Source organism: Chlorocebus sabaeus, chromosome 20 (genome assembly GCF_047675955.1).
Source record: "Chlorocebus sabaeus isolate Y175 chromosome 20, mChlSab1.0.hap1, whole genome shotgun sequence".
NCBI lineage: Eukaryota > Metazoa > Chordata > Mammalia > Primates > Cercopithecidae > Chlorocebus > Chlorocebus sabaeus.
In genome coordinates this window covers 135,070,512-135,090,840 of record NC_132923.1, presented here as the reverse complement: position 1 = coordinate 135,090,840, position 20,329 = coordinate 135,070,512, and the positions used below count along the sequence as shown (strand labels likewise).

Here is a 20,329-nt window from a genome sequence, read left to right as displayed (position 1 = left end):
GCACGAACACCCTAGGCTGCAACCCCCTGCGATGCCCAGATTAACTCACTTGTCCTGGAGAGCCTGCCTCTGGGTTTCCTTTCAGGTTGACAGTTTGGGAGCTAACAGGACCACGTGAGGGGTGCAGCGGGGAAGATCAGCCAGGTTCTCAGGGACCTTCCCTGGAAGTACGCAATGTCTACAATTAAGAAATGTGAGGCCGGGGGCTGTGGCTCACGTCTATGATCCCAGCACGTTGGGAGCCCTAGGCGGGCAGATCACGAGTTCAGGAGTTCGAGACCAGCCTGGCCAACATGGTGAAACCCCGTCTCGACTAAAAATACAAAAATTAGGTGTGCGTGGTGGCGCAAGCCTGTAGTCCCAGCTGCTCGGGAGGCTGAAGCAGAAGAATCATTTAAACCCGGGAGGCGGAGGTTGCAGTGAGCCGAGATCGCGAGATTGCACTCCAGCCTGGGAGATAGAGAGAGCCTCCGCCTCAAAAAAAAAAAGAAATGAGAAAGTAGCAGTGCATTGTTTAGAAAGGCGGAGACTTCTCTGAGGAGAAAGCGAGAAACAAGCGTCCGCCTCTAGGGTGCAGAACCGGGGGCGGGAGGACGGGCCCGGACTGCTGTTTCTCGCTGTGTGCAGGTCTGCGTGACTCAAAAGCCCGGACCGGGTCCACTCTGGTGGAGTCGGAAAGAGGTGGCTGCCGCGCGGCAAGTCCCGCCAGTGCCCGCGAGCGCGACGTCGGTCCCGAGCCCCCGTCTCTATGGCAACCGAGTGCGTCTCCGGGACCGCCATTGCGCAGGCGCCCAGAGGCTAAGCCGCTCGGCCCCCAGCAGCGCTACGCAGGGCAGGCGAAGCCGACCCTCCCGCGCTGACGCACTTCCGGCGCCTGCCCCGCCCATCCCCGCGGCGGGGGCGTGGCCGTGGCCACGGCGCTCCGGCGGGGGCTGGCCCTGGGCTCCCGCTGTCGGGGTCCCACAGTTTCTAGCCGCCCCTGTCCTCAGTGCCCGGTGGCCCGGGAGGGCCTGGGAGCCCGAGGCCGTCCCCGAGTCGCTGCTGGGTCACTGGCACGATGCAGGCCGTTCTCTCGGCTGATGGTGCGTGCGGGCGCGGATCTCCTCCCCTGGCCCTCCGCACCGTCCCCGAGTCGTGCTCCGCTCTGGCAGAACGCGAGCGCCGTCCCGGTCCCGCTCCCGCTGGCCCAGCCGCACCGGGCCGGCAGGGTCCGCTCGCGATGGGCTGGGGCTGCGCGCGCAGCGCCGCCGCGGAGCCTTCTGGGAGTTGTGGTCTGGCCGCCCGCGCGGGACTCCAGCTCCCGGCAGGCCTTGCGCGACCCGGGGCCCGCGGCGCTGGGGTCGGCGCTGGGGTCATCGTCTGGGCCCGGTGGGCTGCGGGGCGCGGCGGTCGCTCTGGCCTGGCCTGGCAGCCTCTGAGCAGTCGGGGCCGGTGGGCGGCCTCGCACGCCGGGACAGACTGACAGACGGACTGGCCGGCAGCCCCGCGCCCCCGAGCGGAGCAGGCGGGACGGAAACGTCCGGGCAAGTTGGGGTCGGCGGGTACTGCGCGGCCCTGGCAAGGTCTGGCAGCGTACGGGGCCGGGCGGCCTCCGCGAGCCTTCGGCACGAATGACGGGCGGGGCGCGCTCCGGGTGGGGTGCCCGCCGTGCCCGCCCCCGGCCCGCCTGTTCCCCTGCGCCGGCGCCCGTGCGCGTCCCGGAGCCTCCTGACGTCTGCGAGCCGCGGCCGCCAGACCCCGGGCGCACGCAATTACGGGCGCGGCGCTGGCGGCTCCTGCGCGCTCCAGACCCCAGGGAGCCCATCCAGGCAGGCAGCGGCCCTGGGTGTCGCGGCCGTGGGCCCGAGTGGACCTGGAGCCGGCGGGCAGCCCCGGGGGCAGACAGGCGACCGAGCCACAGGCCGAAGTGCTAACTGTGCATCTTGGCATCTCCCCTCGGCCACAGGGTTGGAAGCCCAGCGAGGCTAGAGGCCAGTCCCAAAGTCTCCAGGCATCAGGGCTGCAGCCCAAGAGCCTCACGGCGGCCGGGCGGGCGACTGGACGGCCGGACAGGTGAGCTCTTGACCGTCCGCAGCCTGGTAGTTTGCACTTGGCGCTCCCACCTTGGGGCTCCGTGGAAGCCACGCCAGAGGGGCTGTGTTTGTGTCTGAACATGCGTGTGAGTGGAGGGAAGTGGTGAGTAATCCCGCGTCTCCCCTCTAGGTTCGAAACCCATGGAGGAAATAAGCAGAGGTGCCAGACAGGCCCCTGATAGGCACCTGCAGGATTGGGGCAGAGTGGCCGCAGCGCAGACAGGCCCCGATAGGCACCTGCAGCATTGGGGCAGAGTGGCCGCAGCGCAGGAGCGCTGGCAAGCCTAGCCTTTCCCGGAAGGCCCCCTCTGTCCGGTTCCACCCTGGCCTGTTGCTTCACATGCAACAAGTGTCTGAATGTGGCTCTCTCCTGGCCGAGGGCAGCCCTGGGCAGTGAGTGGGTTGACACCCCAGCCTGCAGGGTGCCTATGCATCTCCACCCAGATGGGCAGGATTGGAGGTGGCCACAGCGCTCGTGGGCTTTCCCCTAGCAGGTGTCTCCGTGCTGGCCAGGCTCAGGGCTTCATCCCACTCAGTGGGCCTGATCTCCCTGGGGCACCCGGGATGTCCATCTGCATTAGCTGGAGCTACTCCATGGCCCGTGGCGTGCCACACACAGCGGCATTTCAGTGTCATTAGGCACAGCTGGAGGTGCAAGGAGGAGGGCAGCCTCATGTCCAGTCCCAGTTCTGTGTAACTTGCTTCTTCTGAATAAAGGCAATTTGCTAACTTCCTCGCTAAATAGGATTTGGTTTCTATGGCTTTCAAAGCTTATCCAATAAAATACTTGCAATAAGGGAAGTCTTTCCTACACTGTCCTGATTGATGGTTCGGAAATCCTCCTGCCCTCTGAGAGCTGGCAGTTTCTTGTGAAAAAGAGAAACTAAGAAGCAGTAGAACAGACCTGGTGGCTGCTTGTGTGGTTAAGATGGTAAATGCTAAATGTGTGAAACTGCCTTTATAAACCGTTTTCTCCAGCCTGGCTTGCTGGCTGCCCGTCTGGTTTGCTGTGTTGTGTCTCCAGTGGCTTTAGCTTCCAACAGGAAATCTGTGACCCAGGAAGTAGCAATTAAACACCTGGGATGCCGCCTCGAGGCTGGTGTGTGCTCTGAGGTAAGTTCCGATTTGGCAAAGCACATCTGTCGCCCGAGTCTTCACGCCCTGACTGCCTTCGTCATTTTAAACATTGGGAGCAGTTGCCTGCAGCGAGGTTCAGATGCCAGCCAGGGGCACAGCCTGTGAACTCTGGGTAGATGGCAAAGTCTAGCATTTCTAGCAAAGGAAAAACATTTGGTGACTCTCTGGGTAAATTTCTGACTGAGATGAAGGTACCCATTGTGAGGCAGCATCCTGAAGCGGAAGCCTGGGCTGTATGTTTACAAGAGGAGGAGCAGGAGTGGCCACAACCATGTACACCAGGGGCTGCATGGCTGCAGCTCTGGTCTGCTCCCTGGAGCCCCTCCACCAGTGCTGGGCTGTGGCTGTGGCTGTCTCTGGTTTGTCTTTCTGGGAAACCTTGGCCAGGTTGGCATGAGGGCAGGGCCAGCCTTGGACATTTGCACTTTCCATAGCAGCCTCTGACCCAGAGCTCACCCGCTGTGGGCAGGTGATCAGGGTGATTAGGGCTCATTGGTCCCCTCCTCTGCACCTGGAGCCTTGTGGGTTTAGAACAGAAAAATAGGAGGGGGCAACCCGGAGGCCTCCTGCTCTCCAGGAAGGGATGGGTGCTGGGCAGGTCCAGGGTGGAGGCAGAGGGAGTGAGGGGCCCTTGGGGGAACATCTGTCCTAGGGGGCTTGATCTCCAGGACTGCCCACCCCACTCCTACCCCTAATCTGGTGTTCCTCACCTGCACGCCTCCGGGAAATCCTCACCTGAGGTCTGCAGCGGGTGTGCCAAGTGCTGGCCCCACATCACCTGCTCCCACCCCTGCCCAGACCATGGGGCCTGCAGCTAGTGCCCTTGGGGTCGGCTTGACCCAGTCCCGGCCCAGAGCCTGTCCCATGGCCTCAGGAGGACAAGATGGTCAGGGAAGCCCAGGGGATGAGCCCTTTTGTCCACAAGCTTCCCTCTGAGATGGCCAGGCTGTTTGTGCGACCCCACAGCCCCCAACTCTCATGAACAGTGTGGATGGGGCAGGCCCCTCGCTGGTGGCCCCTAAGCAGGTACACTCTGTCCCCTTTGAGGAGAGACCTCCCAGATGGAGGGATACAAGTGCTGCGTCCTGGCTGGGGTGCTCCTCCTCCCTGCCTGTGGGGGTCTCACTCTTGCCTCCTGCCCCTACCACAAACACCCCCTAGAGAGTCCTTTGGAGGCAGGTACTGAGCCCTGGGGCCGGGGGCCGGAAGGCCAGTGGCAGGTGGTCTTGGGTGACTGCTCTCCCTGGGCAGTGGTGAGGAAGACAGGCAGGCGGCTGCAGGATGTTGCTGAGGAGAAAGGCGGCAGAGCCTAAAAAGCTGCTGGCCTCTTCAGAGGGTCCCGGATGTTGAGCTCCTGAGCCTGGGAGCCGCCTGCACGTGGTGTGTCTGCACACTGGCGCCACAGAAGGGTCTGCGCGAGGCAGGCATGGCTGGAGACCCCGCTCAGATGAGGCGGCCACGCCGGGGCAGTGCCACGCTGGACAGAAGGGGCTGCCTTGGCAGCGGGACAGACCCCAGACCCTTGGGGTGGGGGCCCTGCAGGGGAGGCCATGAGCAGGTGCCAGGGCTATAGGCCCCTGTATGCTCACATCCCAGCGCCCGGGGAGAGGCGTGGAGTGGGCAGGCGCACCCAACTCCCCTGTCCGGGCTCCTCTCCCTTGTTGGGGCAACCCTCAGCAAGTGGGAGGCTGGTTCCAGGCACAGGAAGTGAGGCTGGGGAGGAATTCCTGCCCGTGTTCAGCGCAGTTGTGCCCAACTCTGGTGGGCTTCCATGAGGGACAGCCTCTGGGAGGGTGGGGGTTTGTGGGCCAGAGCTGGAGAGCTGCCTGGCTGTGCTAAAAATACTGGGCATGCTGCAGACAGGTGCCAGCCTGGGGCACAGGCCACCCTGTCTCAGGCTAATGGCCTTGGCACCCCACCCCGCTGCGCCTGTGAGGTGGCGGCCACCGAGGCTTGGTCTTGATTCCCAGAGGCCCTGCTGGTGACCTCCCTGACGTCTCTGCCCTTTGCCTATCCCCCCAAGGGCAAGGCTGGGCACAGGACACTCTGGTTCACGCATGGGGCACTCTGCCCCTGTCTTGTTGGAAAGGTCCAGTGGCATATGGCTGGGGTCCATGCCTGCGAGTCGGGCAGGTGTGGCCGCTGGCCTGGGCTAAGCTGGCTCTGACTGAGAGTCTGGGCGCAGAGACAGGGCGTCCCTGCTGCAGAAGGATCACTGTGGGCTAGGCTGGCTCTGGCTGAGAGTCTGGGTGCAGAGACAGAGGGCAGCCCCCATGCTGCAGAAGGATCACAGTGTGGGCTCATGGCATTGACTTTTTCGCGGTCCCAAGTCTTTCATCTCGGTTGCCAGGCCCATCTCAGGGCTGGGCAGATGCGTATCCCCTGCTAGCAAAGACCTCCAGTCGGTTCTGCGGCTGCCTGTGATGGGTCTCGCTCCAGCTCAGTGTTGGTGTCTGGCAGGGAGGAGGCCCCGGCTTAGCGTGATGCCAGCTGAGGCCAATTCTGGGGGGATCCTGGCAAGGAGGAGGTTGCATGTGGATCTGGTGGAGGTGGATGGCCTGGCAGGGGGTGGGGCCCGCACCCCTAAGGAGCAGTACCCCTCTCACTCGTCCCCCCTGCTGCGTCGGCCTCCTCGGCCTGTGCCATTCTGCGGGGAAGGTCCCTGTGTAGAGGAGGCTGGAGTGGGGGAGCTCAGCCCAGGCCACACCTCACCCTTCTTGGGTGCTCCATGGGCAAAAGCTGAGGACAGTGTGTGGATCCTGGGAGCAGGAACCCTGCAGAGCCTGCCCCCAGCTGGTGGCAGAGCAGGCAGTGGGGAGCTGCTGGGGCAGGAGGGGTGACCTCCCTCCAAGACAACCCCCGTGGGGTCTGCAGGGATCTGGAGAGTCAAGGGTCATGACCAGGGTGGGGCCGTGGAGCTGGGCTGGCCGGTGGAACTGTGTCCCCCGGACATGCTCTGGGTGAGGCGTAGTCAGTGCTGGGATGGCTGGAAGTGGCCTCTGCTGGGCGGGTCCTCGGGACACGGGGGCTGCTGCTATCACAGAAGCCTGGCACAAATTCTCTCTGGTTCTTATGTTTCATTCACTCATGCAGCCATTCAGTCAAAGCTGCAGCTGGTGGGGTCCTGGCCAAACATAGGACGCGGCAGTGCACCACCTGGGGGCTGCCCTCAGAGGCCCCGCCCAGGGGAACAGTGCCACAGAGGCCCATGGGGAGGGCCTGTGGGTCACCCTGGGTGGTGGCTGGGCTCCTGGCTCCAAGGGGCCTCTGAGGGCAAGGTGGGGCCGCTCTGGCTGCCACCTGTGGAAGCTGACCATGCAGAGGCCCAGCCAGGAGGCTGCAGAAGGCCGTGGGGAGGGCAGAGCCAGCCGCCTTCCCTGATGGCTGTGGAGCTGCCCATGGGACCCCTCTCCTTGTCTGGGGCTCACTAGTGCCACAGGAAAAAGCAGCCCCTGGTGCTGGAGCCTGCCCTGGCCCAGGCCTTGGTGCACATCTTGGCAGGATCTCGCCTCAGGTGAGGGGGGCAGTGTCACCCAACAGGTGAGGCCTCTGGACAGATGAAGCCACGTGGGGTTTCCCTGAAGAAGCAGAGCCTGGCTGCTGGGTGGGGGCTCCTCTTCGTCACTGACAGGGAGAGCTGTGCTTTTAAAACATCCCCCTGTCCTGTGGAAGCCCTGGGGGTTCTGGGCAGGTTGAGGAGAAAGAACTGGAGAGGCCAAGCTGGCCAGGTTTGTGCCCCTGAGAATTAGAGGGAGTCCTGTGCTCACACCCAGCTGGGGCCCAGTGAGGAGCCCAGCCCTGCAGGCGAGCCCTTGCGCTGGACTCAGTCTCTGGAGTGGGGCTGGGCTCCTCACCGGGCCTTGCTCGGGGGACAACCTGTGGGGCTCAGGCCCCTGAGCCAGAGCAGGAGTCGGGGGCTTTGCTGTGGCCCCTCCTCACTGCCCATCTGCAGCCTCCCCTGGGCCAGGGTGTCTCCTGAACTGGCCTGAGATGCAAAGTGCTGGGCTGCAGTGCAGCCCAGGTGGAAGGCTGACATGTGAGTCCCAGGCTGGCCCGTGTCCTGGAGTTGGCAGGGCCCCCTCCCATCCTCAGCCACATCCACCCAGCCTCAGGGGTCCCTCCAGCCTCCTGGGACTGCCGTGTCCCCCACCTCTGCTTCAGGCAGTGCTCCTGGGCTGCCCCCTTCCCCGGCCATGGGGTCCTAGTGGTTTAATGAGAAGTGAGTGGGGCCTCCCCTCCCCCAGACAGGGTCTTGCTTTGCCCGCCAGGCTGGAGTGCAGTGACGCCATCACAGCCAGCTGTAGCCTCTACCTTCTGATCTGCCCTCTTAACATTCACATCCATTCTTCTTAACGAGACTGTGCTGAAGCCCAGCACGGTGGAGAGGGCAGCCCACGGTGACTCACATCTGCAGAGTGAGCTCTCGGGGGTCAGCACCCAGATTCGGGATTAGCAGTCCTGGGCCTCAAGCCCTGTGGCTGGCTCCGTCCCTGCTTCCAGCAGCCTGGAATTTGCACCTCTGTGTAAACGGAGCCGCCTGGCATGGCATTTGCACTGGGCTACTTCCCTCCATCTGCTGGTGACCTCTGGCCTGTGCTCTTTGTGGTGAGTGGGTCCCTGCTTGGTTGGGACTCAACCCCACTTCAGGACCCCGTGGCCACTGAGGACCCAGGGACCTGCCTGTGCTCAAGTGTCTGGCCTCTGTTGTGGGTGCGTGGCGTGGCCAGGGCCACTTTTCCAGAGAAGGCTCCGTGGTGCTGTCTGGCCTCGCTGCACTGTCCCTGACGTGCAGGGTCCAAAGCTGGCATCCCCCAGGAGCAGTGTCTGGGGACAGAGATGCCTCCTGGTCCTTGCTGGCCGAAGCCTGCTGGTCTTGTATGGTGCCTGCGTCGTGTTTGCCATTTTTCTGTTGCGTTGTCTGACGTTTTCATGTGGATCGCAGGAGTTCCTCGCCCTGTGTGTGTGTGGACACAAGTCCTCTGAGGGACGCATGTCACGGTGTCTGCTCACATGCCGCTGCCCGTCCAACCATGTGAGTGTCTTAGGGGACGGCAGCTCTTTCTTTAGTGAAGTCCAGCGTCCAGCTCATTAATTGGCTGCGGGAGGAGATGGCAGTTTTCTTTCTAGAACTTTATTTGTGAACCTTTCACGAAGCTCCCTGGGCCCAGACCACCCTGCCGGTCCCGTGCCAGGCTGGCATGGCACCCACCTTCCCCACCAGCCTCGCTGGTGCCAGACTGTGGGCCTCCTTGCTGCCTCCTCGGGCCCCAGGGCTTGAACCAGCCCACCTGCCCCTTTGGGCCTCTCCTCTGCTCTCCTGTGGAGCCTGCTCTGACTGGGAGTGTCCCGTGGTGGCCTGAGAATACCCTCTGCCCACAGGTCCCGAGCAGCCCCGCCCACCATGGACCCCTCCGCCCAAGGGTCCCGAGCAGCCCCGCCCACCATGGACCCTTCCGCCCACAGGTCCCGAGCAGCCCCGCCCACCATGGACCCCTCCGCCCACAGGTCCCGAGCAGCCCCGCCCACCATGGACCCCTCTGCCCACAGGTCCCGAGCAGCCCCGCCCACCATGGACCCCTCTGCCCACAGGTCCCGAGCAGCCCCGCCCACCATGGACCCCTCTGCCCACAGGTCCCGAGCAGCCCCGCCCACCATGGACCCAGACCCCCAGGCGGGCGTGCAGGTGGGCATGCGGGTGGTACGCGGCGTGGACTGGAAGTGGGGCCAGCAGGACGGCGGCGAGGGCGGCGTGGGCACGGTGGTGGAGCTTGGCCGCCACGGCAGCCCCTCGACACCCGACCGCACGGTGGTCGTGCAGTGGGACCAGGGCACACGCACCAACTACCGCGCCGGCTACCAGGGCGCGCACGACCTGCTGCTCTACGACAACGCCCAGATCGGTGCGCCAAGGGCAGGCGGGACGGGCAGGACCCGGGGGCGGGAACCCCCCTCTGACCCCACCCCACCCCCAGGCGTCCGGCACCCCAACATCATCTGTGACTGCTGCAAGAAGCACGGGCTGCGGGGGATGCGCTGGAAGTGCCGTGTGTGCCTGGACTACGACCTCTGCACGCAGTGCTACATGCATAACAAGCACGAGCTTGCCCACGCCTTCGACCGCTACGAGACGGCCCACTCACGCCCGTGAGTCCCGGGCCGCACCAGCTCCTGTGCGGCGGATACCCAGGCCTTGCCATGGGGGCCTCAGCCTTCGGGGAGGCTCCCAACCACTCCCAGGGAGATGGAGCAAGTCTCTCCAGGGCAATGGCCTTAAGCGGTGTTGCCATGGGCGGGGCACAGAGGGTGGCCTCTGGGTGGCTCTACAGGCAGCAGTGGCCGTCAGGCAGCCAGCATCCCCCAGGGAGGCATGAGACCTCCGAGAGGACTGTCCACACCTGGAGCCAGCCCCTGGGCTGCCTTGGGGGCTGCTGTGCTCTGGTCCAAGGGCGTCAGCTGGGGGAGAATCTAGCCTGCTTGGGGCAAAGGCAGCCAGAGATGCCACCCCATCCCCTGCATGTCACCCTTGTCTCTGGCCCTCCCTGCATGTGGAGGGAGCTGTGGGCGACTGGGGAGTGCTGTTGGCCTCATTCCTCCCTTACCACATGCTGAGCCCACCTCTGGGCCTGGCTGTGCCCCAGCTCACCAGGAGGCAGCAGGCATAAAGCGACCGCACCCAGAGGTCTTGCCAAGGGTGGGCCCAGGTGCCTTCCCAGCCCGGCATCAGGGAAGTCCCTGGAGGAACGTGGTCCGCAGGTTCGCTCCAGGCCCCTGAGCCCAGGGGCATTTCCTCGCAGTGTGTGGAGGGTGCTGACCTGCTGGGTCGGCCATTCCCAGGCTCTCCCGAGTGGCTCAGGACGGGAAGAGATGGCAGTTTTCTTCCGAGAGCTTTATTTGTGAACCCTCTTGCAGTGTCACGCTGAGTCCCCGCCAGGGCCTCCTGAGGATCCCACTAAGGGGCATCTTCCAGGGAGCGAAGGTGGTGCGAGGCCCCGACTGGGAGTGGGGCTCACAGGATGGTGAGTGGAGGGAGAGGGCAGAGGGCAGGGCCCGGCTGTGGCTGGCTCATGGCTCAGCCTCAAGGCACAGCCTTAGCCTGCTGGCGGGGACTCTTTCCCCAGGAGGGGAAGGGAAACCAGGCCGTGTGGTGGACATCCGTGGCTGGGATGTGGAGACAGGCCGGAGCGTGGCCAGCGTGACGTGGGCTGATGGTACCACGAATGTGTACCGTGTGGGCCACAAGGGCAAGGTGGACCTCAAGTGTGTGGGCGAGGCAGCGGGCGGCTTCTACTACAAGGACCACCTCCCAAGGCTTGGTATGAGGCTGTCCCACGGACCCCATCAGCCCTCCTACCCTGGCTGAAGTCCCAGCGGGGAGGGACTGCTGCCTGAGGCCTGCCACCCTCCCCCAGGCAAGCCGGCCGAGCTGCAGCGCAGGGTGAGTGCTGACGGTCAGCCCTTCCAGCACGGGGACAAGGTCAAATGTCTGCTGGACACTGACGTCCTGCGGGAGATGCAGGAAGGCCACGGCGGCTGGAACCCCAGGATGGCGGAGGTGAGCCACCCCACCGCGGAGCCCTGTGTGCCCTGCCCTCCCAGCCCTGTGGACCCCCAGCCCCTCCCTCCCCAAGCGTCCAGCCCGACCCAGCCACAGCTCCACGACCCGTCACAGTTTATCGGACAGACGGGCACCGTGCATCGCATCACGGACCGCGGGGACGTGCGCGTGCAGTTCAACCACGAGACGCGCTGGACCTTCCACCCCGGGGCGCTCACCAAGGTGCCTGGGGGGCTGGGCTGCACCCCATCTGTTTGCTTCTGTAACCCCTTCCATGTATCCACTCGGCCTCGGGGGGTCAGGCAGGACTCGGGTGCCAGCTGTACCCATGAGTCCCCAGCCCTGAAGGAAGGGTAGGGACTGGTGGGTGGGGTCAAGGAGAAGAGGGGGTTGGGTGTGAAGGAACCCAGAGGAGGGTATGTCTCTGGGAGCTGGCGTGGCTGGTATGGGCAGGTTAGGGCCTCTCTCGGCTCCCGGACACCAGGAAGGCAGGACAGCTTCATGGGCGGGAGGGAGGCAGCTGGGCTAAGATAGTCCTGGTTAGTGCTGTATGGGGGCCGATGGGGGTGGCTGGTTAGGACAGGGAGGTGCACGTGTGGCCTAGGGTGGCGGCCCCACCACCCTAGTAGTGTGGGAGGTAGTGAGGGCTGCCTGGGAAGCAGGATGGCAGGGAAGGGGCTGGAGGTGGAGGTGGTGGCGGTGGCAGCTTGGATGGCCCTGGGAGGGGCAGGCCCAGGGCAAAGCGTCAGAGCTCAAATCTGGATCTGGGGTCCTGGATACCAGGCACCTTTGAGGAAGCGCCAAGGGGAGTCATGAGATGGGCTTGTAGAGTGAGTTCCCTGCATATGAGGGCTCAGGTGGGGCAGAGTGGGCCCGCCCTGCACCCCAGTGTCCTGGGGCCCCACCCCCACACTGGCTTACGGGGCCCTGGCCATGCTGCCTGCTGCTGGTCAGCGTATAGCTCCCCACGGCCGGCCACCTCGGCTTCACACATGCCCAGAGCTGGCTTCTATCTGCCTGGACACTCCTCCCATGGCTCTGGGGCTGGGGACACCCAGGGCTGCCTTGGACACCTGGGGCTCTCGTCCAGCCAGAGCCTCTGGCAGTGCTTAGGGTCAGGGTTGGGGTCGGGGTCGAGTTCGGGGCCGGGGCGGGGGCCGAGTCGGGCCTGCCTGTCTTGTGGAGCTAGCGGGTTGCCCTCCTGTGCTCCATGAGCCTGGGCAGCCACACACAGCTGGGGGGCCCCTCACGCCCCTCTCTGTTGCTCAGCACCACTCCTTCTGGGTGGGCGACGTGGTCCGGGTCATCGGCGACCTTGACACGGTGAAGCGGCTGCAGGCTGGGCATGGCGAGTGGACGGACGACATGGCCCCCGTGAGTCCCCTTGCTGCCCCCGCCGCTAGGGCCGCTGCCCCCCACACCTGCAGCCTGCTGTGACCCCCTCCCCTCCCCGCAGGCCCTGGGCCGCGTCGGGAAAGTGGTGAAAGTGTTTGGAGACGGGAACCTGCGTGTAGCAGTCGCTGGTCAGCGGTGGACCTTCAGCCCCTCCTGCCTGGTGGCCTACCGGCCCGAGGAGGATGCCAACCTGGACGTGGCTGAGCGCGCCCGGGAGAACAAAAGTGCGGCACAGCTCAGGCGGCCGTGGGCGGTGGGGCTGCCCCTGGCCACTGCTAACCTCAGCCCTCCCCTCCAGGCTCACTGAGCGTGGCCCTGGATAAGCTTCGGGCCCAGAAGAATGACCCGGAGCACCCGGGAAGGCTGGTGGTGGAGGTGGCGCTGGGTAACATGTCCCGGGCTCTGGACCTGCTGCGGAGGCGTCCAGAGCAGGCGAGCTCCCGCCCCCATCCTCCCACACCGTCCACTCTGAGGGTGAGGGGCAGAAGGCCAGGGACTCACCTGCTGGCTCTCCTGGCAGGTGGACACCAAGAACCAAGGCAGGACCGCTCTGCAAGTGGCTGCCTACCTGGGTCAGGTGGACTTGGTACGGCTCCTGCTACAAGCCAGGGCTGGCGTGGACCTGCCGGACGATGAGGGCAACACGGCGCTGCACTATGCGGCCCTGGGGTGAGGTCTGGGAGGGGCCCGGGAGGGGCCTGGCAGGGCTGAGCCTGTGTGTCCAGCCAGTGGGCACGGCGCCCTCCCTCTCCCGTCCTCTCCCGTCAGGAACCAGCCTGAGGTCGGCAGGGTGCTCCTGAGTGCTGGGTGCCGGGCAGATGCCATCAACAGCACCCAGAGCACAGCGCTGCACGTGGCCGTGCAGAGGGGCTTCCTGGAGGTGGTGCGGGCCCTGTGTGAGCATGGCTGTGACGTCAACCTGCCTGTGAGTTCTGCTTCCACCTGGCCTCGGTGCCGCCTGCCCGTGAGCGCTGGTCCCTGGGTACCCCCTGCCCATGAGTGCTGCTCCCTGGATGCCCTGGCTCTTGACCCAAGCAGAAGTCACCCCCAAGTGACCACTGACTCTGCCCCAGCAGGATGCCCACTCGGACACGCCCCTGCACTCCGCCATCTCGGCGGGCACTGGCGCCAGTGGCATCGTCGAGGTCCTCACGGAGGTGCCAAACATCGATGTCACCGCCACCAACAGCCAGGGTTTCACCTTGCTGCACCATGCCTCCCTCAAAGGCCACGCGCTGTGAGTGTGGAGCGGGCACACAGCTGCAGCCAGCCTCTTGCTGTGCTGCCCAGGGACAGTCCCAGGTCCCAGACCAACCTCCCTACTCCCACAGAGCTGTGAGAAAGATTCTGGCTCGGGCACGGCAGCTGGTGGACGCCAAGAAGGAGGACGGCTTCACGGCGCTCCACCTGGCCGCCCTCAACAACCACCGTGAGGTGGCCCAGATCCTCATCCGGGAGGTGAGGGCACAGCCCAGGCCTGCCCAAGGACCAGGGAGCGGGAGGCCCACTGGGGTCCCTGGTCTGAGCCCGTGCCCACCCCTCCCCAGGGCCGCTGTGACGTGAATGTGCGCAACCGGAAGCTGCAGTCCCCGCTGCATCTAGCCGTGCAGCAGGCCCATGTGGGGCTGGTGCCACTGCTGGTGGACGCTGGGTGCAGTGTCAACGCCGAGGACGAGGAGGGGGACACAGCCCTGCACGTGGCGCTGCAGCGTCATCAGCTGCTGCCCCTGGTGGCTGATGGGGCCGGGGGGGACCCAGGGCCCTTGCAGCTGATGTCCAGGGTGAGGAAGTGTCCAGTGATGGCCCAGGGAGCCAGGCGCTCTGGGGGTGGAGCAGACGGAACCAAGTTCTATGTGATCCTTCAGCCTGCACCCCTAGGCAGCCTGGGAGAGGGGTGGTGCCCATGGGGTGGGGAGAGGTGGGGCTTAGGATCTTAGAGTTCACCCAGCAGGGTGCCCCTCTTGCCTGTCCCACCTGGGTTCCGGAAGAGGTGCCCCTGCCTTCTATTTTAGACCTGGGGCGCTGGCTGCTGGGGCTGCTGGGTGCCAGGAGACGCCTCCTTCGGGCCTGCCCCGGCGCCCGCCCTCACTGGCGTCTGTCCTGCCGCCCAGCTACAGGCCTCGGGCCTCCCCGGCAGCGCGGAGCTGACGGTGGGCGCGGCGGTCGCCTGCTTCCTGGCGCTGGAGGGCGCCGACGTGAGCTACACCAACCACCGCGGCCGGAGCCCGCTGGACCTGGCCGCCGAGGGCCGCGTGCTCAAGGCCCTTCAAGGCTGCGCCCAGCGCTTCCGGTGAGCCAGCGGATGGTGGGGAGGGGGTCCTGCGGCCTCCGGGCCCCTCTCAAGCCGCCGCCTCCCCCTGCAGGGAGCGACAGGCGGGCGGGGGCGCGGCCCCAGGTCCCAGGCACGCGCTCGGGACCCCCAACACCGTGACGAACCTGCACGTGGGCGCCGCGCCGGGGCCCGAGGCTGCTGAGTGCCTGGTGTGCTCCGAGCTGGCGCTGCTGGTGCTGTTCTCGCCGTGCCAGCACCGCACCGTGTGCGAGGGTGAGTGGGGGGCCCCGGGGGGTGCGCCCAGGTAGTCCGGCCCCAGCCAACCGCGCTCTTCTCTGCAGAGTGCGCGCGCAGAATGAAGAAGTGCATCAGGTGCCAGGTGGCCGTCAGCAAGAAGCTACGCGCAGGTGGGTGAGGCTCGGCGCCCCCGACACGCCTCCTGCTCAGCTGGTGGCCCGCGGGTCCCCGTCCCCCACCCCCGCCCCTCCCACACTTCCGCCCATGGCCCTTCCCCAGGCAGCGCCCCGCCCTCCCAAGGCTCACACCCTGGCCCGAGAGGTCACGGCCTGCTGCAGACCGCACCCTGCCCATAACCCCTCCTCAAGGTAACACCCTCCTCCCCAGGTCACACCCTAGTCCCGCTGGATTTCACGGCCCCTCCCAGATCACACTCTCCATAGCCCCACCCCAGATCACAGCCCACCCAGAGCACCGCCTCCCCATCACACCCCGCCCAGGTCACACCCACCCCACCTGCGGCCGTGACTCCAGCCCCCACACCACCTTACGCCTGATCTCCACGGTTCACATCCTGCCCGCAGCCGGGACCCAGCTCTGCCTCCAAGTCACACCCACTCCACCAACTCCCTTTCCAGGTCACACCCCGTCCCAGGTGACACCCCGCCCCCAGCCTCGCCCCCCGTTGCCCGCCTGCAGCTCCCCGCTCCCCCATTCCCCCAGCCGGCCTCGCAGCTCACACCGGTCCCTCACCCCGCAGACGGCTCTGAGGTGGCGAGCGCCGCCCCCGCCCCCGGCCCGCCGCGCCAGCTGGTGGAGGAGCTGCAGAGCCGCTACCGGCAGATGGAGGAACGTATCACTTGCCCCATCTGCATCGACAGCCACATCCGCCTCGTGTTCCAGTGCGGCCACGGCGCATGCGCCCCCTGCGGCTCCGCGCTCAGCGCCTGCCCGATCTGCCGCCAGCCCATCCGCGACCGCATCCAGATCTTCGTGTGAGCCGCGCCGCCCGCCACGCCCGAGCTGCCTTCGCGAGCCCCCGCCCTGTGTTTTATAAAAAGATTCTCGGACGTTGCCTCCGCTGTCTGCCTGGGGGACCGGGCGCCTCTGGGGTCCTCCCCTCGGGACACGCGGGCGAGCCTGGGGGCCCCTCCTTCCGTGGGGTGCGCCCCGCCCGCCCCAGGCTCTTGCGTCTAGACTCCCGCCCAGACTGCGGCCTCCGGGCCAGGACACCCTCCCGGCGTGGGCATGGCCGCCTCCCGCCACCCGGGCCCGGGTCCGACGGGGCGGGGGCTCCTGTGTTCGCCCCCGGGCCCCCTTCGCTCTTCCGTCCTGGGGGCGGCCGTGGGGGGGCTCGCGCTCTGACCCAAGGGGCCCGACGCTCCCCAGGGCTGTGGGGTCCCGTCCCAGCAGGGAGTTGGGGGGCGTCCAAGGCAGGGTCTGGGACCTGGGGAAGGGACTAGGCGCACGCAGGTGGGGGGGACAAGCCGGTGGGGGGCGGTGTCGAAGCAAATACGCGGGCGGGTCCAGCGGCTCGCGCTTTCCAAGAACCGCCCGCGGCCGCCGCCAGCTGCTTGGCGCTGACCCCGTTGGCTGGGCTGCCGTCACCCTGGGCCCGAGGCCGGCGCGGAAAACGGGGAGGGACGGGACACAGGCCGGTCTGGCTCGGAATCTCCTGCTCCTCTGCCCAATCCCCTACTCCCGCCCCACGGGACGCCGGTGCCGGGTCTCGGTCCCAGCCCCGAGCCGCTGGCGTCTGGACGCAGGCCGCCCCGTCGAGCCTTTGGGCCTCCGACCTCCCCGCCCCCGCCCCCAGTCAGGACCGGTCCAGACCTCTATGCCCGGCGCCTGGCTCCGCTTCCCGTTCCCCCTCCCGTTTCCCTCTCCCCTTTGCTGGGGCCTAGCCGGGGATTCAGGAGCCACACACCCTCCACCTTCCGCGCCGCCGCCCACGGGGTTCCCCCGAGCCAGAGCCCGCCCCTTCCCGGCTCCCTGGGAGACCCCGACAAGTTCCCTCCCTCCGCCCCGCAACCTGGCACCCTCCGTGGCCCTTCCCTACCCACGCACCCCCTCCCCGCCTCCCCCTCCGCCACCCCGTACTCACTGCCACGTCCCCATCCTGCCGTCCCCTCCCAGCTCTCGGGGACACTGTCAGGCGGGCGGCGCGTCCCCTGCGGCCCAGCTCAGCCTCCTGGGCCAGGATGGAGACTCCGCTCCTGTGGGGCTCAGGGGATTGTCGGGGATTCCATTTGGGAAAAAAGCCACCAGGTCATCCACTGCCCAGCCGGCTCGGGAACCCCACTGGCTGCCCTTTCCTAAGCGGGAGCCTTGGCGCTGCCCTTCCCGGGTTGCCTGGGGCCCTCTTCGCTCCCCCCTTCCGAGGACCCCGCCCAGCAGGCCATGCCCAGGCCTCTGCCCCTGGCCCACGGGACCCGGGTCCCCATGCCCCCGGCTGGAGGCAGCAGGCAGCTCGGCCAACGGTCGGGCCAGCTGGTTCCCTTCAGGGGCAGCCTTGCCCCCTCTCCCGCCCCGTCTCCCCCCCCACCCACGGGGCTGTAACCCGAGCCGCCCAGCCACTGCCTCCCCTCCAGATCCTCCCCGGCGGCTCTGCGGCCCGGGCCCCCGCGCCGTGCTGCCCCATGCGGCCCTGAGCCCCACAGCAAGTCCGCCATGGGCCGCGGGGCCCGTGTCCCCTCGGAGGCCCCGGGGGCCGGCGTCGAGCGCCGCTGGCTTGGAGCCGCGCTGGTCGCCCTGTGCCTCCTCCCCGTGCTGGTGCTGCTGGCCCGGCTGGGGGCCCCGGCGGTGCCGGCCTGGAGCGCAGCGCAGGTGAGCGGCGGGCGGGGAGGCCAGGTGTCGGGGTGGGGGTTCTCACGTCTGTGGGTCTGGTCTGTCTGGGGGCCCGCAGGACGTGTGCGGGGTGTGTGCGGTGTTTGAGGGTCCAGATGTGCGTCCCGAGGTCGGAGGGTCGGACGCCCCTGTGTCCAGTTGTTGGGAGGGGTGGGAGGCCGCGCCCTGCTGTTCAGCCCCTTCGCCTCCACTGGGCCGCGTTCCTAGGAACGTGCAACAGGACGCTCAGGTTAGGAGACCCGAAACCACAGGCAGACAGGACCCGCCACGCCCGCTCCCAGCCCTGGGCACCCCCACCCCCGTTTCCTTCCAGTCCATTTTCCGAGGCAGTTTTTGGCCCTGGGGACCGTCACCGATGCCTCCCACGCACGCTTTCTTCCCTGAAGGGAGACGCCGCTGCGCTGGGCCTCTCGGGGGTCCCCCCAACCCGGGTCCCGGGCCCACCGGCCCCCCGCAGACGCCGCTACACGCTGACTCCAGCCAGGCTGCGCTGGGACCACTTCAACCTCACCTACAGGTGCGCCCTGGCTTGGCCCTGGGGGAGGGGGCGCGGCCGGCCCCCGCTGAGCTCGCTCTCCCTGCAGGATCCTCTCCTTCCCTCGGAACCTGCTGAGCCCGCGGGAGACGCGGCGGGCCCTGGCTGCCGCCTTCCGCATGTGGAGCGACGTGTCCCCCTTCAGCTTCCGCGAGGTGGCCCCCGAGCAGCCCAGCGACCTCCGGATAGGTGGGCGCCCGCCCCCGCCCCGGCCCGGCCGTGCGCGCCTGGCCTCTCAGCCCTGTGCTCCCCTCAGGCTTCTACCCGATCAACCACACGGACTGCCTGGTCTCCGCGCTGCACCACTGCTTCGATGGCCCCACGGGGGAGCTGGCCCATGCCTTCTTCCCCCCGCACGGCGGCATCCACTTCGACGACAGCGAGTACTGGGTGCTGGGCCCCACGCGCTACAGCTGGAAGAAAGGTGACCGTCCAGGCTGGCCTCCTGGAGGCCTCTCCTCCGCAGCGCAGTGGGCTGCCGCGGTCGGGCTTTGGGGCAGACGGCAGGAGGGACCTTCCGGGGTGGTGGCTGCTACTGGAGTCGAGCAGGCAAGGAGGGGAGCCCGTGGGAGCCCCCAGTCCCGGCAGCCCTGAACTCCCTTTCCCATCCCCCTGCGACTCTGGAGCGGGAGCAGGAGCTGCATTCCTGGGGGCCGAGCTCACCGCCTGGGCCCAGAACATTCTTATCTTTCCGTGGCTGCGGCGGAGGGCGGCTCCGCGGCTGCGCTCCAGCAGATGTGCCGGGCCTCGGGGAGCTGGCCCACGGGCGGCGGGGCTGGGCCCGGGGCTCCCAGGCGCTGACCCCCGGGGCCCGCAGGCGTGTGGCTCACGGACCTGGTGCACGTGGCGGCCCACGAGATCGGCCACGCGCTGGGCCTGATGCACTCACAACACGGCCGGGCGCTCATGCACCTGAATGCCACGCTGCGCGGCTGGAAGGCGTTGTCCCAGGACGAGCTGTGGGGGCTGCACCGGCTCTACGGTGAGTCCCTTTGTCGGGCGGGAGGGCGGAGATCGGGCGGTCCTGAGCCAGGCCGTGCTCCCCACGCTCCCGGCAGGATGCCTGGACAGGCTTTTCGTGTGCGCGTCCTGGGCACGGAGGGGCTTCTGCGACGCTCGCCGGCGCCTCATGAAGAGGCTCTGCCCCAGCAGCTGCGACTTCTGCTACGGTGATGCCCAGGGGCCGGGACAGGGCTGCGTGGGAGCTGGGTCTTGGCTATGGTCTGGGCTCCCACGGGCCGGGACGGGGCTGCGTGGGGGCTGGGTCTTGGCTATGGTCTGGGCTCCCACGGGCCGGGACAGGGCTGCTTTGGGGCTGGGTCTTGGCTATGGTCTGGGCTCCCACGGGCCGGGACGGGGCTGCGTGGGGGTTGGGTCTTGGCTATGGTCTGGGCTGAGGGGGCTCTTCCCCTACCCGGAGCAGAATTCCCCTTCCCGACGGTGGCCACCACCCCACCGCCCCCCAGGACCAAAACCAGGCTGGTGCCTGAGGGCAGGAACGTGACCTTCCGGTGCGGCCAGAAGATTCTCCATAAGAAAGGAAAAGTGTAGTAAGTGGGCGCCCTGGCGGGTCCTCAGGGTGGGCAGCCTGGGGCCCTGGGGCAGGGGTGCAGGGCAGGCAGCCGGTGGAGGCTGTGCCTGCAGGAGACACCCCGCCCCCCTGCAGCTGGTACAAGGACCAGGAGCCCCTGGAGTTCTCCTACCCCGGCTACCTGGCCCTGGGTGAGGCACACCTGAGCATCATTGCCAACGCCGTCAATGAGGGCACCTACACCTGCGTGGTGCGCCGCCAGCAGCGCGTGCTGACCACCTACTCCTGGCGAGTCCGTGTGCGGGGCTGAGCCCGGCTGATAAAGCACTTTCTCTCTGATGTCCTCTCGTTCATTCTTGGGAGAGCAGCGGGCATTCTGGGCAGGTGGACACCCCAGCCCCTGGTCCACCAAGAGGTGGGCGTCCTTGGGGCCAGGCACCCCCTGCTTTCCTGCACAGCAGACGACAGATACAGCACAGGACAGGACAGGCTTTGCCAAGGTGGCCCCTGGAAAAGTGGGATAGTGGAGGCCCCAGTGCCGGGGACAGCACGTGGGGTAGCCCCGGAAGCCTGGGTTCTGTCTAGGGCTTGCTCAGAGATGGGGGAGGGAGGCAAGGGGAGCTTCCCAGAAGAGGTGGCTGGGATGGGTCTCCAGGATCTTCTGCAAGGGGATGTGGGTGGGGGCTGGGAGGATTGGCACAGGGTGGGGGACCACCTTGCCAGAGTGGAGGCCCCCCCAGAGATAGGA

At 67.0% G+C, this 20,329-nt stretch overlaps 2 protein-coding genes across 5 annotated transcripts; both read left to right on the top strand.

Moving 5' to 3' along the window:
- Positions 1-893: 893 nt before the first annotated feature.
- On the top strand, positions 894-15,738 carry MIB2 (MIB E3 ubiquitin protein ligase 2). 4 transcript variants are annotated; one of them, XM_007980979.3, is made up of 20 exons: positions 894-1,082; positions 1,946-2,052; positions 8,841-9,109; positions 9,182-9,353; positions 10,119-10,225; positions 10,328-10,522; positions 10,619-10,761; positions 10,879-10,986; positions 12,034-12,138; positions 12,221-12,383; positions 12,458-12,591; positions 12,680-12,828; positions 12,928-13,084; positions 13,236-13,396; positions 13,491-13,617; positions 13,707-13,940; positions 14,271-14,449; positions 14,523-14,704; positions 14,773-14,838; positions 15,429-15,738. In XM_007980979.3, exons 1-20 carry the CDS (start codon positions 1,080-1,082, stop codon positions 15,665-15,667), a joined length of 3,000 nt encoding a protein of 999 aa, XP_007979170.3. In that variant the 5' UTR covers positions 894-1,079; the 3' UTR covers positions 15,668-15,738. The 4 variants fall into 4 exon arrangements, with proteins under 4 accessions (XP_007979170.3, XP_072864042.1, XP_072864041.1 ...); XM_073007941.1 differs by having other exon boundaries at positions 8,589-9,109; XM_073007940.1 differs by lacking the exon at positions 15,429-15,738 and adding an exon at positions 14,948-15,052 and having other exon boundaries at positions 980-1,082; positions 8,589-9,109.
- Positions 15,739-16,756: 1,018 nt separating this feature from the next.
- Positions 16,757-19,920, top strand: MMP23B (matrix metallopeptidase 23B). Its single transcript, XM_007980984.3, has 8 exons — positions 16,757-17,494; positions 17,902-18,032; positions 18,100-18,239; positions 18,307-18,474; positions 18,868-19,032; positions 19,109-19,219; positions 19,474-19,600; positions 19,717-19,920. Exons 1-8 carry the CDS (start codon positions 17,339-17,341, stop codon positions 19,889-19,891), a joined length of 1,173 nt encoding a protein of 390 aa, XP_007979175.1. The 5' UTR covers positions 16,757-17,338; the 3' UTR covers positions 19,892-19,920.
- Positions 19,921-20,329: the final 409 nt, after the last annotated feature.

What these genes read in the sequence shown, in the direction of transcription:
- MIB2 (XM_073007941.1), top strand. An exon ending in GGAGTGGGGCTCACAGGATG is followed by an intron (nt 10,226 to 10,327) that starts GTGAGTGGAGGG and finishes CTCTTTCCCCAG; the next exon opens with GAGGGGAAGGGAAACCAGGC. An exon ending in CTGCACTATGCGGCCCTGGG is followed by an intron (nt 12,829 to 12,927) that starts GTGAGGTCTGGG and finishes CTCTCCCGTCAG; the next exon opens with GAACCAGCCTGAGGTCGGCA.
- MMP23B (XM_007980984.3), top strand. Translation starts at nt 17,339, where the DNA reads ATGGGCCGCGGGGCCCGTGTCCCCTCGGAGGCCCCGGGGGCCGGCGTC. An exon ending in CACTTCAACCTCACCTACAG is followed by an intron (nt 18,033 to 18,099) that starts GTGCGCCCTGGC and finishes CTCTCCCTGCAG; the next exon opens with GATCCTCTCCTTCCCTCGGA. An exon ending in GCCCAGCGACCTCCGGATAG is followed by an intron (nt 18,240 to 18,306) that starts GTGGGCGCCCGC and finishes TGCTCCCCTCAG; the next exon opens with GCTTCTACCCGATCAACCAC.